The sequence below is a fragment of the Pristiophorus japonicus genome, chromosome 12 (genome assembly GCF_044704955.1).
Source record: "Pristiophorus japonicus isolate sPriJap1 chromosome 12, sPriJap1.hap1, whole genome shotgun sequence".
Taxonomy (NCBI): Eukaryota; Metazoa; Chordata; class Chondrichthyes; family Pristiophoridae; genus Pristiophorus; species Pristiophorus japonicus.
In genome coordinates this window covers 68,567,790-68,583,410 of record NC_091988.1, presented here as the reverse complement: position 1 = coordinate 68,583,410, position 15,621 = coordinate 68,567,790, and the positions used below count along the sequence as shown (strand labels likewise).

General features: G+C 47.3%; 1 protein-coding gene across 6 annotated transcripts in view; it reads left to right on the top strand.

The window, feature by feature from the left end:
• The window catches only part of usp19 (ubiquitin specific peptidase 19), a 202,142-nt gene that overhangs the window by 93,487 nt on the left and 93,034 nt on the right, over positions 1-15,621 (top strand). For all 6 annotated transcript variants that reach the window (XM_070895624.1, XM_070895620.1, XM_070895619.1 and 3 more), the window contains 3 exons: positions 765-921; positions 6,935-7,006; positions 11,386-11,501. In XM_070895624.1, the coding sequence (XP_070751725.1) occupies positions 765-921; positions 6,935-7,006; positions 11,386-11,501 (345 nt within the window). The remainder of the gene's footprint in view (positions 1-764; positions 922-6,934; positions 7,007-11,385; positions 11,502-15,621) is intronic.

Genomic DNA, 15,621 nt, shown 5'->3' with positions numbered 1-15,621 from the left:
AGGACAGAAAATCGTGCAACAAACGTAGACCATGAGTGGGGCTGAAGTAGCTCGGGATGCAGCTGGAATAGATCCAGGGTTCTTGGTAAATTCAACACTCAACATGGCCACCTAATGCAGAGCAACAATCAACAAAACCAGTAGCCAAAGTAGCAGAATACAAGTCAGCTGAGGCCATAATTAAACTACAGGGCTCTGGTCAGACCCACCGTGAGCACCGTGTCCAGCTCTGGTCATTGAGACACGAAGGGAGACATTAAAACACTGGAGGCAGTGCAGAGAAGAGCCACCGGGATGTGATTTATGAAGAAAGGGCTTTTCAGCTTGTACTGGAGTCGTCTGAGCAGTGATATTAAATGTTTATAAGATGGTGAGTGGCATGGAAAGTGGTAAATCCAGAATACTTTAAAATAATTTGAGTGGGACAAGAGATCACAAGTTCAACCTAGTAAGAGGTGAATCTAAGACTGATGTCAGGGAGTTCTCTCCACATAGTGATCACCAATGGAATGGATTCCCCAATACAGCAGTGGAGCTGTAAACTCTGTAATCATTGAACAGTTGGACACTGCGCTGGGGAGGGGAGACTAAGGGCCAAATGGCCTTCCTCATCTTGTAATTCTGGGCTTCATGTAAATCAGCAATTGTGAAGTGTGTTGCTCAGCACAGACTGCTCTGATAAGGGGGAAAAGTATTCTACTGAAGTCCTCTATGTGGCCTGAAATTGTATTCACACTACCTTTTTTTTTTTCAATCTCCTGCAGTTCCAGATAATTATGTGAATTTGAGCTTCGTGAAGTACGACTCCTATGAGAAAGGCACCGATGCCATGGTGGTGCACGTGTATGTGAAGGAGATTTGCAAATCCATGTCCAAGGTGCTTTTCCGAGAGCTGGACTTCACTCTCATTTTTCAAACCAGGTGAGGGCCCAAGTCAGTGGTCAGAGGGAATCACCAGCGCGGAAAGCATCTACTGTCTCTCAGCACAGGGAAAGTGCAGACTGACGCTGCGCAATTTGAAATCCGATTTTCATCCAGAACTGTAGTGTGTCAGCTGTGGCTCAGTGGGTAGCACTGAGTCAAGCCCCACTCTAGAGATTTTGAGCACATAATTCAGGCTGACATTCCAGTGCAGTACAGGGGGAGTGCTGCACTGTCGGAGGGGCAGTACTGAGGGAATGCTGCACTGTCGGAGGTGCTATCTTTCGGATGAGGTGTTAAACCGAAGCCCCGTCTGCCCTCTTGGGTGGACGTAAAAGATCTCTCAGCCACTATTTTGAAGAAGAGCAGGGGAGTTCTCCCTGGTGTCCTGGGGCCAATATTTATCCCTCAATTAACATCGCTAAAAACAGATTATCTGGTCAATTGCTGTTTGTGGGAGCTTGCTATGCACAAATCAGCAGCTGAGTTTCCTACATTACAATTAAAGTACTTAATTGGCTATGATGCGCCTTGGGATGTCCTGAGCTTGTGAAAGTCACTAAATGCAAATTCTTTCTTCCCCTGATGCTGATCCAAACTCATCAGGGTCAGTCCAAGTCCGCTGCCTGGTCTTTGTCTGATCTCACCAGGGCAATGGTAGGGTTTGGTTCTCTTGTTTGCAGGCTGGGATGGGAAGAGTCTGCTGGAGTTCCTGTTTCTGATTATCACCCAGTCACTTTTGGTGGAACGTGGCGGGTATATGAACGTTACAGGACAGAATCGGGCTTGGCTGTGATACCCACATGGTCATTTACCCTGCCGATTACTGATTGGACTCGCACGTAAAGAGTGGTTGCTTGGATAAGGTGCCAGGTGCTGCCTGTGTCTATGGCGCGGGAACCCAGCAAGCGTTGTTGTCTGAAAGAGGAAGGATAAATGTTAGAACCGTGCAGATCAGCTATTTTCTGTTGGAATTGAAAATCTGAGAATTCCAGGTTTTTTTCCCTAAAACTGTAGACCAGATTAACTTGGAGGGTGTGAGTGACTGAAGCCAAGGGTTCCTGATACCCATTGAGAAGCTGCAGTGTCTCATCATGTAACATTGTGGGTCCAAACAAGATTTGGTGATACTGCACCACGTAGCGTATTAAGAGGAATGTATCGACAGAATGTATCAAGGCCCCTAGAGCTGGGGCACTCGTCCTCAGCTGGATGTGTGGAGACATGGGGCTCGATATTCTCGACTGGGCCAAGGTGGATAACCAACGAGGGACCGGGCAATAAGGTGGCACCAAGGTTCCAACCACTTTCTGGTGGTGGGCACCATGGATCTGCAGCTTCCACCCCGCCTCATGGCAAGGGGCCATGTTGGAAGGCGTTCCTGTGCTACCTCAAGAATGCCACCCTTAAGAGGCCTTGGTGAAACTTGCCTGCTGAGTGCTGGTGTGAGTCCCAATGAGGCCACACACTTTGCCAATTGTACGGTAATTATTTCTGGAGGGGATGGATGGCCTTGCAATACCAGTATTCTAAATCCCATTGGCGCCAAAGGTCAATTTATCCGTGGCAGCAGGGAAGGACTACTGGGTCCCCCCTTCCCCGTGCAGCAGCTGTGTGCTGCTGGTGTGGCTGGAGAGCGCACTGCTGATGCAACCGTCCCAAGCAAGCTATAACAGCCCCCTCCCGGGGTTCGACAGTCCCTGGTGGCAGGTGACGGGGAATTCCCACTTCACAGCCGAGCAGGGAGCCGAGAATGAAGCCCCATCGACTCTGAGGAGGATAGAGCAGATGAATACGTGGCTGGGGCGATGGTGCAGGTGGGAGGGCTTTAGTTTCCTGAGGCATTGGGACCGCTTCTGGGGGAGGTGGGACCTTTACAAGCCGGACGGGTTGGACCTCAACGGAGCAGGGACCAATATTCCCGCGGCGGGGGTGTTGCTAGTGTTGTTGGGGAGGGTTTAAACTAGCTTGGCAGGGGATGGGAACCTGAAACTAGATTCAGTACGGAGGGGTGTAAAGCTAGAATTAGAAAGCAAAAATAAAGAAAGTGAGTTTGAAGGAGAGAGGAAATAAGCATGAAAAAAGGGTAAAAAAACAAACTTAAAGGCACTTTGTCTAAATGCATGTAGCATTTGTAACAAGATAGATGAGTTGACGGCACAAATTGAGACAAATGGGTATGATCTGATAGCCATTACAGAGACGTGGTTGCAAGGTGACCAGTACTGGGAATTAAATATTATTGGGTACTTGACAATCTGGAAGGACAGACAGAAAAGAAAAGGAGGTGGGGTAGCTCTACTGATAAAGGATGGAATCACTGCAATAGTAAGAAATGATATTGGCTCAAATGATAAGGGTATTGAAATAGTTTGGGTGGAGAAAAGGAACAATACGGGGAAAAAGTCACTGGTGGGTGTAGTCTATAGGTCCCCTAACCTTAGCAACTCTGTTGGCCATAGCATAAACCAGGAAATAGTGGGGGCTTGTAAAAAATGAACAGCGATAATCATGGGTGATTTTAACCTCCATATGGATTGAATAAATCAAGTTAGTCAGGGTAGTCTTGAGGAGGAGTTCATAGAGTGCGTAAGAGATGGGTTCCTTGAGCAGTACGTAACAGAACCAACCGGGGACAGGCTATCTTAGATCCGGTCCTGTGTAATGAGACAGGATTAATAAACAATCTCCTAGTAAAAGATCCCCTGGGAATGAGCGATCATAGCATGATTGAATTTCAAATTCAGAGGGAGGGTGAGAAAGTTGGATCTCTAACCAGCGTACTAAGCTTAAATAAAGGAGACTATGAAGATATGAGGGCTGAGTTGGGTAAAGTGGACTGGGAAAATAGATTAACGTGTAGGACGGATGATGAACAGTGGTGTACATTTCAGGAGATATTTCACAACTCTCAAGAAAAATATATTCCAGTGAGGAGGAAATGGTGTAAGAGAAGGGATAGCCATCCCTGGCTAACTAAAGAAATAAAGGATGATAAAGGTGACAGATTAGGTAAAGGGGAGGTGCAAAGAGACCTGGGTGTCATGGTACATCAGTCATTGAAGGTTGGCATGCAGGTACAGCAGGCGGTTAAGAAAGAAAATGGCATGTTGGCCTTCATAGCGAGGGGATTTGAATACAGGGGCAGGGAGGTGTTGCTACACCTGGAGTATTGTGTACAGTTTTGGTCTCCTAACCTGAGGAAGGACATTCTTGCTATTGAGGGAGTGCAGCGAAGGTTCACCAGACTGATTCCCGGGATGGCGGGACTGACCTATCAAGAAAGACTGGAGTTCAGAAGAATGAGAGGGGACCTCATAGAAACATTTAAAATTCTGACGGGGTTAGACAGGTTAGATGCAGGAAGAATGTTCCCAATGTTGGGGAAGTCCAGAACCAGAGGTCACAGTCTAAGGATAAGGGGTAAGCCATTTAGGACCGAGATGAGGAGGAATTTCTTCACCCAGAGAGTGGTGAACCTGTGGAATTTTCTACCACAGAAAGTTGTTGAGGCCAGTTCACTGAATATATTCAAAAAGGAATTAGATGAAGTCCTTACTACTAGGGGAATCAAGGGGTATGGTGAGAAAGCAGGAATGGGGTACTGAAGTTGCATGTTCAGCCATGAACTCATTGAATGGCGGTGCAGGCTAGAAGGGCCGAATGGCCTACTCCTGCACCTATTTTCTATGTTTCTATGTCTATGTTTCTATTAAAAACAAGGGCATACAAAGTGGCCAAAACTAGTGGGAGAACAGAAGACTGGGAAGCTTTTAAAAGCCAGCAAATAACGACTAACAATTGATTAAGAACGGGAAGATAGACTATGAAAGTAAACTAGCGCAAAATATAAAAACAAATAGCAAGAGTTTCTATAGGTATATGAAAAGGGCGGCTAAAGTAAATGTTTGGTCCCTTGGAGGATGAGACCGGGGAATTAGTAATGGGGAACGTGGAGTTGGCAGGAACTCTGAACAAATTTTTGTATCAGTCTTTACGGTAGAGGACACTAACAATATTCTGACAGTGAATAGTCAAGGGGCTATAGGGAGGGAGGAACTTAACACAATCACAATCACTAAGGAGGTGGTACTCAGTAAGAAAATGGGACTAAAGGCAGATAAATCCCTTGGACCTGATGGCTTGCATCCTACGGTCTTAAGAGAAGTAGCGGCAGGGATTGTGGATGCATTGGTTATAATTTATCAAAATTCCCTGGATTGTGGGGAGGTCCCAGCAGATTGGAAAACTGCAAATGTAACGTCCCTATTTAAAAAAGGAGGCAGACAAAAAGCAGGAAACTATAGACTAGATAGCCTAACACCTGTGGTTGGGAAAATGCTGGAGTCCATTATTAAAGAAACAGTAGCAGGACATTTGGAAAAGCAAAATTCGGTCAGGCAGAGTCAGCATGGATTTATGAAGGGGAAGTCATGTTTGACAAATTTGCTGGAGTTCTTTGAGGATGTAACAAACAGGGTGGATAAAGGGGAACCAGTGGCTGTGGTGTATTTGGATTTCCAGAAGGCATTTGATAAGGTGCCACATAAAAGGTTGCTGCACAAGATAAAAGTTCACAGGGTTGGGGGTAATATATTAGCATGGATAGAGGATTGGCTAACGAACAGAAAACAGAGAGTCGGGATAAATGGTTCATTCTCTGGTTGGCAACCAATAACTATTGGGGTGCTGCAGGGATCAGTGCTGGGACCCCAACTATTTACAATCTATATTAACGACTTGGAAGAAGGGATCGAATGTAACGTAGCCAAGTTTGCTGACGATACAAAGATGGGAGGAAAAACAATGTGTGAGGAGGTCACAAAAAATCTGCAAAAGGACATAGACAGGCTAAGTGAGTGGGCAAAAATTTGGCAAATGGAGTAAAATGTTGGAAAGTGTGAGGTCATGCACTTTGGCAGAAAAAAAAATCAAAGAGCAAGTTATTATTTAAATGGAGAAAGATTGCAAAGTGCCACAGTACCGCGGGACCTGGGGGTATTTCTGCATAAAACACTTAAAAGGATAGTATGCAGGTACAGCAAATGATCAGGAAGGCCAATGATATTTTGGCCTTTATTGCAAAGGGGATGGAGTATAAAAGCAGAGAAGTCTTACTACAGCTATATAAGATAATGGTGAGACCACACCTGGAATACTGTGCAGTTTTGGTTTCCATATTTACGAAAGGATATGCTTGCTTTGGAGGCAGTTCAGAGAAGGTGCACTAGGTTGATTCCGGGGATGAGGGGGTTGACTTATGAGGAAAGGTTGAGTAGGTTGGGCCTCTACTCATTGGAATTCAGAAGAATGAGAGGTGATCTTATCGAAACGTATAAGATTATGAGGGGGCTTGACAAGGTGGATGCAGAGAAGATGTTTCCACTGATGGGGGAGACTAGAATTAGAGGGCACGATCTTAGAATAAAGGGCCGCCCATTTAAAATCTAGATGAGGAGAAATTTCTTCTGAGGGTTGTAAATCTGTGGAATTCGCTGCCTCAGAGAGCTGTGGAAGCTGAGACATTGAATAAATTTAAGACAGAAATAGACAATTTCTTAAACAATAAGGGGTTATGGGGAGCGGGTGGGGAAGTGGAGCTGAATCCATGATCAGATCAGCCATGATCTTATTGAATGGCGGAGCAGGCTCGAGGGGCCGTATTTCTTATGTTATGTTCACTGACTGCGCGGTTCAATTCAGGCTTTCAAGGTCCTGATTTCCGTGAGAATTTTTGTAGCCCACGTGGAAAATATCTCGAAGTTACTATCTGGTGTCACTTTGTCATTGTATTATCTGACTTTGGAACTGGGATTGAATTTGAACAGGTATTCCCGCGTATTCGTCCATTGTCCTGCTGCTTCTACTTGCTGTGGTTCTGTACATCAGCGCTATTTTCAGCAGTTTTGGACCTCTTCACTTAAGCTGGTGTTGATGCATTATAATGTTAAGATGTAATTGGTTAACAAGTGGACTCTCTCCCCTACGTTACTGTTCCGGTTTTGTTTTCAAGCTTCGAGCCATTTCTGCGCATCCATCCTGACTGTGGACCAAACACCATCTTCAAATGGCAGGTTAAAGTTCGGTAAGAGCTGCAGTGTTGTTGTCTGTGTTTGTTGCCTGTTACTCACTGGTTAGGAATGGCTCTACATTAAAGAGCTGTAAATCATTTCAGATGAGAGGGGACTCGCAGCAGAACTCTTGCTGATAACACACGGCATTGGCACAAGAGCTTTGTTAAATGAACCCGCTATAATCCGCTCAGAGATTTCATTGTTTGAGGTGGTCTCAGCTGGTTCCACAGCACACAAACTCTCCATAAATCAGCACTAACCAGCAACGTTGGGGAACTGCGGGACCAGAAGGACCCGTACACTCCAGCATGGCTGTTTCTCGCTCAGACTACGAGCGTTACTGGCCTGTGGAATTCAGCCCCAGTCTAAAAGATTGCCTATTTTGTTTTTGTTAAAGTGAGACCCTGATATATAATGGATCATTATATCATGTCATGTCATCATATCAGGTGTCCTCTGTGGCTCAGTGGGTAGAAGTCTTGCCTCTGAGTCAGAAGGTTGTGGGTTCGAGTCTCACTCCAGGGACTTGAGCACATAAATCAAATCTAGGCTGACATTCCAGTGAAGTGCTGAGGGAGTGCCGCACTGTTGGAGGTGCCGGCACATATTTCGGATGAGAAGTTAAACCGAAGCTCTGTCTGCCCCCTCGGGTGGATGTAAAAAACCCCATGGCACTATTTCACAGTAGAGCAGGGTAGGTTATCCCCGGTGTCCTGGGGCCAATATTTAACGATGTAACTATTTGTACTCCACTTTTTTGACTGACTGGCGACAAGCTCCGCCCCCCTCCCGGCTCGAATCATTCCATCCACGTGGTGCTGAGAAACAGAACCTGAGGCTCCGACTCTCTTCTTCCCCTCCGCCTCAGGGGAAGGGGGAAGGGAAGAGGAAAGAGGGAGGGGGAGAGAGAGGGGAAGCGGGGGGAGGGGGAGAGAGAGGGGAAGCAGGGGGGGAGGGGGAGAGAGAGGGGAAGCGGGGGAGGGGGAGAGAGAGGGGAAGCAGGGGGGAGGGGGAGAGAGAGAGGAAGCGGGGGGAGGGGGAGAGAGAGGGGAAGCAGGGGGGAGGGGGAGAGAGAGGGGAAGCGGGGGGAGGGGGAGAGAGAGGGGAAGCAGGGGGGAGGGGGAGAGAGGGGAAGCGGGGGAGGGGAAGAGAGAGGGGAAGCAGGGGGGAGGGGGAGAGAGAGAGGAAGCGGGGGGAGGGGGAGAGAGAGGAAGCGGGGGGAGGGGGAGAGAGAGAGGAAGCGGGGGGAGGGGGAGAGAGAGAGGAAGCAGGGGGGAGGGGGAGAGAGAGAGGAAGCAGGGGGGAGGGGGAGAGAGAGAGGAAGCAGGGGGGAGGGGGAGAGAGAGAGGAAGCGGGGGGAGGGGGAGAGAGAGAGGAAGCGGGGGGAGGGGGAGAGAGAGAGGAAGCGGGGGGAGGGGGAGAGAGAGAGGAAGCGGGGGGAGGGGGAGAGAGAGGAAGCAGGGGGGAGGGGGAGAGAGAGAGGAAGCGGGGGGAGGGGGAGAGAGAGAGGAAGCAGGGGGGAGGAAGAGAGAGGAAGCAGGGGGGAGGGGGAGAGAGAGGAAGCAGGGGGGAGGGGGAGAGAGAGGGGAAGCAGGGGGAGGGGGAGAGAGAAAGGAAGCGGGGGGAGGGGGAGAGAGAGAGGAAGCAGGGGGGAGGGGGAGAGAGGGGAAGCAGGGGGGAGGGGGGGAGAGAGCGCGAGAGAGGGGGGAGGCTGTGGGGGAGGGGGGGTGTTGGGAGACATGGGTCGGGGTGGGGGGGGAGATGGATTATGTTCTTCCAACCCCTGCAAGGGACATCGTTGGAGTGGATGATATCCAGAAGTCACGATACTGTCACTATTCACTTCATACCAATAAACCTGTTAACAATCCGTACTCGATGCCTGCCTCATTCTATCGGGGGTTGGGAAGGAGTGGAGTGGGGGGAGTGGAGGCATGCACTTAGATTGGGGTAAGGCACTTTGGCTGGAGGAGGGATGTACTTAGACTGGGGTAAGGCACTTTGGCTGGGGTAGGGATGTACTTAGACTGGGGTGTGAGACTTTGGCTGGTGGAGGGTTGTACTTGGACTGGGGTGTGGGACTTTGGCTGGCTCTTGCTGTCTTCTACGGAGCTATGTCCTTTGTTGCTTCAGGAAGTCAAAGTTACAATTTGAAAAGTCAGTGAAACCTTGGGATGGGCGGTTCCAGTTGCACGTTCCTGTGAAACTTCAGGGTGTGGCTTATCCTCCAAGGGGACCAATCAGAAACAAAGGGTGGAGCATGTTGGCCATTTTTGCAGTACAAATAAGCACGTCCAATATTTATCCCTCAATCAACATAACAAAAAAACAGATTTGGTTATTATCATATTGCTGTTTGTGGGAGCTTGCTTATGCGCAAATTGGCTGCTGCATTTCCTACATTGCAACAGTGACTACACTCCAAAAAGTACTTCATTGCCTGAAAAGAGTTTTGAGATGTCTGGTGATCGTGAAAGGCGCGATATAAATCCAAGTCTTTCTATTCTTTTTATTTGTTCGTAACCATGTTTTGGCTGATGGATGTCCTTGGCCCAGAAAGGAGCGGTTTCCAAGTCTAAATGCCCATTGAGTGTCGGCATCATGTCACATGCAGCAAGCTCCCTCTGCCGTGCAGTATCAAGTTCTCGGCTCAGGTACAGCACTGGCTGCAAACCAAATACCCCGCAACAATGCCTGCACAAATGGTTCCATTTCTTGCACCAGTCATCCTGTTGACGCCCAAGTGAGATTTCTGATTGCTAAATTAATGAGTAATCTTATGATTTAGTGCCATGAGACGTGGCATTGAGAGTGCACAAGAGACTGCCTCTGGCTGGGTTGAAATCCAGGTTCCAGAGATAAAGCAGAGAGTGAACCCACATGTCACCCACATATTTACTATGGCTAAACAGTTTCATGTTTTTAAACAGAACTGCAGTAATTTTGTGTGATGGGCTTGCAGTTGGATAGTGGCAGATTAAATGAGGATGATTTTTCTGTGTGCTGACTTGGAGTCTCGATCTTACTTTCAGTTGACATTGAGCAAAGCCCCATCCGCTGCTCACCTCTTCTTTCCTAAGCTCGGTGCGCCTGTTGTCTGAGCATGCTGACCTCCATAGTCTCCTTCCCCATCCCACCCCCAGAATATATTCACATAAAATCCTTGATTTTCTTGCAAAACCATCACTACACCCTACCCCTGCATCTTCCCCAGCCCTGCATCATAACATAAGAATATGAATTAGGAGCAGGAGCAGGAGTAGGCCATTCGGCCCCTCGAGTCTGCTCCGCCACTCAGTGAGATATTTGCTGATGTTTGAGATCATGGCTCAAATCCTGTGCTCTTCTGACCTTGGTCTACTGCTCCCCCCCGCCCACCCGTCCCCACTCTGCCACCAGCGACCGTACCCATCTCCTGGAACATCTTCCCAGTTTCCTGCCCAGCGGCATCCTGTCCCATTTTTTAAAAACTCTGTTGTACGGAAGATCTGCAAGGGAATTGTATTGTAAGAAAACCATTTAAAACCATTTACATTCTCAATGTATTACTTTTTGTTTGGAGTATTAGAGCTGAAGGTGTACTTGGATTCGAATTTTAAATCAGGATTTATGGGAGTGATTATGTTATATTCCTCCCCTAGAATGGGGCTTGGACCTTCAAATTCTGCTTATCAATGCCTTATTTAAATTAAAAGTAAAGTACGAATGTACAGGGCCAGTGAAGACCATTGTGTCCCATTTGGCCAGGCCCAGTGAGACACAGACGGGTGCAAAAGCAGTTAGCATTTCTTCCACAGGCACTCTACCTTCTCGTGAAGTCCCCTCCACTGTCTCACAAGATGGAACGGACGAAGGTCACTCAGTCCATCTCTGTTCGTACATCATGCAGAAAAAGCAACAGTTCCTGATGACGGCATCATTTCTCCTGCTCAGAGGGAACATTGCTCTTGACCTCTGTCGCCAATGCCATTTTCAGCTACCTCCCCATTGTGTCTGAGATGAAAAATCAGGTGGCAAAGCCAGACTCGAAACAAATGTTACAAGACATCAGTGGGAAATCGGCTACCGAGCAAGGCGAGTGAGAGTGAGGGGTGTGAGTGTCAGTCTGACATCCTCTGATCAGTTCTATCAAGCAAAATACTGCGGATGCTGGAAATCTGAAATAAAAGTAGCAAATACTGGAAATACTCAGCAGGTCAGGCTGCATCTGTGAAGAAAGAAACAAACAGTTAACATTTCAGGTCGATGACTTGCGTCAGAACTGGAAAAAGGTCATCGAGCTGAAACGTTAATTCTCTTTCTCTCGTCACAGATGTTGCCTGACCGGCTAAGCATTTTTAGCATTTTCTGTTATCTATAATTAATATGTTATTTGTTTTCTCTCTTTCAGGAATCTGATTAACCCGGAGCAGTGCATGTACACCTTCACAGCCTCACGCATTGACATCAGTTTGAAGAAGAGACAGAACCAGCGATGGGGAGGGCTCGAAGCACTCACACCACAAGGTCTGCAGAGTGACAGCCGAATGCTTCAAAAGACTGCAAACGCAAACTCGGTCAGGCAGCGAGAGACGAGCATGTTCTGATGAAGGGTTAAAAACCGGAATCTACATACCCCACTGTTTCTCCAGATGCTGACTGACCTGCTGTGTTTCCAGCATTTTGTTTTTATTTCCCAGGCTATTGAGCAAAGTAAAAGAGGAAATAGCAGAGGCCTTAACCATCATTTTCCAGTCCTCTTTGGATCTGGGCATGGTGCCAGAGGATTGGAGGACTGCTAATGTAGTACCCTTGTTTAAGAAGGGAGAAAGGGATAGGCTGAGTAATTACAGGCCTGTCAGCCTAACCTCCGTGGTGGGAAAATTATTGGAAAAAATCCTGAAAGACAGGATAAGTCTACATTTGGAAAGGCAAGGATTAATTAGGGACAGTCAGCACGGATTTGTTAAGGGAAGATCATGTTTGACTAACCTGATTGAATTTTTTGACGAGGTAACCAAGAGGGTCGATGAGGGTCGTGCATAAGATGTATATATGGACTTTAGCAAGGCTTTTGATAAGGTCCCACATGGTAGACTGGTCATGAAGGTTAAAGCCCATGTGATACAGGGCAAAGTGGCAAGTTGGATCCAAAATTGGCTTGGAGGTAGGAAGCAAAGGGTAATGATTGATGGATGTTTTTGTGACTGGAAGGATGTTTCCAGTGGGGTTCCGCAGGGCTCAGTACTGGGTCCTTTCCTTTTTGTGGTATATACATCAACGATTTAGATTTGAATATAGGGAGTATGATTAAGAAGTTTGCAGACGACACTAAAATTGGCTGTGTGGTTGATAATGAAGAGGAAAGTCATGGGCTGCAAGAGGATATTAATCTCCTGGTCAGGTGGGCAGAGCAGTGCCAAATGAAATTTAATTCAGAGAAGTGTGAGGTGATGCACTTTGGGAGGGCTAATAAGGAAAGGGTATACACATTAAACAGTCGGCCACTTAATAGTGTAGATGAACAAAGGGACCTCGGAGTGCTTGTCCAGCAGGTCAGGTGGTTAAGAAGGCATACGGAATGCTTGCCTTTATTGGCCGAGGCATAGAATATAAGAACAGGGAGGCTATGCTTAAATTGTATAATACTTTGGTTAGGCCACAGCTGGAGTACTGCGTGCAGTTCTGGTCACGTATTATAGGAAAGACGTGATTGCACTAGAGAGGGTGCAGAGGAGATTTACTAGAATGGAGAACCTTAGTTATGAGGACAGATTGGATAGGCTGGATTTGTTCTCATTGGAACAGAGGAGGTTGAGAGGAGACCTCATTGAGATGTACAAAATATTGAGGGGCTTGGACATAGTGGATAGTAAGGGTCTATTTCCATTGGTGGAGGGGTCTATTATGAGGGGGCAAAGTTGTAAGGTGGTTTAGAGGGGATTTGAGGGGGGGCTTCTTTACACAGAAGGTTGTGGGGATCAGGAATTCACTGCCTGGAAGAGTGGTGGATGCAGAAACCCTCACCACTTTTAAGAGATGGTTGGATGGGCACTTAAAGTGCAGTAACCTGCAAGGTTACGGACCTAGAGCTGGTAATTGGGATTAGACTGGGTGACCTTTTGTGGACGGCGCAGATATCATGGTAAGTACCGCAGGGAATAGAATACAGCCAGGGTGATCTGGACTAGTTTTGATTGCCTGGATGGGTTGGAGAGGAATTTTCCCAGATTTTTTCTCCCTAAATTGGCCTGGGTTTTTATCTGTTTATTTCCTCCCCCAGGAGATCACATGGCTCCGGTTGGGGTGGAGTGTCGAATGTTTCCGTATAAGGGTTGTCGCAGTTGTGTGAGGCGGACAGGTTGGGCTGGGTGCTCTTTGCCTTTCCGTCATTGTTCATAAGTTTATATGTAACCTTTAGGGCTGCTGATCAAGGGCCGTGCGGCTCTTTGTCAGCCGGCACGGACACGATGGGCCGAAATTGCCTCCTGCTGCGCTGTAAAGTTTCTATGTTTCTATTCTAATACTGTGACGTGAGGCCAAGGCAGCCTGTAGCATGAATGTTTTTACTGAGCTAACTTAGTAATTGCTCCCCATGAATTATCACCTTGAAAGGGTTTGTACTGGGCAATGCTGAGAGACAGACTATTATCTGAATGGTGACAGATTAGGAAAAGGGGAGGTGCAAAGAGACCTGGGTGTCATGGTACATCAGTCATTGAAGGTTGGCATGCAGGTGCAGCAGGCGGTTAAGAAAGCAAATGGCATGTTGGCCTTCATAGCAAGGGGATTTGAGTACAGGGGCAGGGAGGTGTTGCTACAGTTGTACAGGGTCTTGGTGAGGCCACACCTGGAGTATTGTGTACAGTTTTGGTCTCCTAACCTGAGGAAGGACATTCTTGCTATTGAGGGAGTGCAGCGAAAGTTCACCAGACTGATTCCCGGGATGGCGGGACTGACCTATCAAGAAAGACTGGATCAACTGGGCTTGTATTCACTGGAGTTCAGAAGAATGAGAGGGGACCTCATTAGAAACATTTAAAATTCTGACGGGGTTAGACAGGTTAGATGCAGGAAGAACGTTCCCAATGTTGGGGAAGTCCAGAACCAGAGGTCACAGTCTAAGGATAAGGGGTAAGCCATTTAGGACCGAGATGCGGAGGAACTTCTTCACCCAGAGAGTGGTGAACCTGTGGAATTCTCTACCACAGAAAGTTGTTGAGGCCAATTCACTAAATATATTCAAAAAGGAGTTAGATGAGGTCCTTACTACTAGGGGGATGAAGGGGTATGGCGAGGAAGCAGGAATGGGGTACTGAAGTTGAATGTTCAGCCATGAACTCATTGAATGGCGGTGCAGGCTAGAAGGGCCGAATGGCCTACTCCTGCACCTATTTTCTATGTTTCTATGTTTCTATGCTGTGATGAGGATTTCAGTGAAGTGTTATGGTGGCTGTGAAATTTTCATACTGTATCTACTCGCAACTGGGGAAACAGCCAGTAGTGCAATTCCTGATTCTGACCTGCTGGGTACAGATCTGTCACTGTAATACTGGGATATAGTACTGGTGGGTACAGGTCTGTCATTGTATAACACTGGGGTACAGTATTGGTGGGTACACGTCTGTCACTGTATAACTGGTGGGTACAGGTCTGTCACTAATACTGGGGTACAGTACTGGTGGGGACAGGTCTGTCACTAATATTGGGATACAGTACTGGTGGGCACAGGTCTGTCACTGTATAACACTGGGGTACAGTATTGGTGGGGTACACGTCTACTATCACTGTATAACTGGTGGGTACAGGTCTGTCACTGTATAACACTGGGGTTCAGTACTGGTGGGTACAGGTCTGTCACTGTATAACACTGGGGTACAGTACTGGTGGGTACAGGTCTGTCCCTGTACGGGCTACAATTTTATTTTTTATCTCTGAAGCATTTGTAACAATACACTAATCTGTTGATTGAAGGCTTGTACATTTTAGAAAGATGAAGTAATTGTGAAGTGTATTTTTTTTTCTGGGGTTTTTAATGCACGATTGTACAGGTAGCTGTTTGTGCTTTAGCTCGCTGACTGTGCTGGGAGCTGCAGTAATGTAGCATGGGATATAACAATGCTAGCTCAGTCATGGAGCAGTAGTTTCAATTATGGAGTTGGATACATACTTGAAGGGACAGAATTTGCAGGGCTATGGGGAAAGAGCTGGGATTAGTTGGTGCTCTTTCACAGAGCTGGCACAATTATGATGGGCCAAATGTTCCCCTCCTGTACTGTAAGATGCTGAGATTCTTTCCCTCTCACCCTCCCGTACTTGCCGTGTTGTCATTTCCACTGATGCTTGTGGGAGAGGCCAAGTCTGTGTTTTTTCCAATGAAGTAATCCCCAGTTCCCTGAGCCTATCCTCGTAGCGACATCCCTAAAGACTGGGTACGTGTGTGTTGGCCTCTTCTGGGGCTTTCCCAGGGCAACATAGTTGGTGTTTAAAGTGCACGGGAATTCGGGTTTCAGTTTTAATATCCACCCCCTTCCCCCCCCCCCAACCACCGTGGGTCTAAGAACACAAGAAATAGGAGTAGGCCATTTGCCCCCTCGAGCATGCTCCGCCATTCAATAAGATCATGGCTGATCTGACCTTGGCCTCA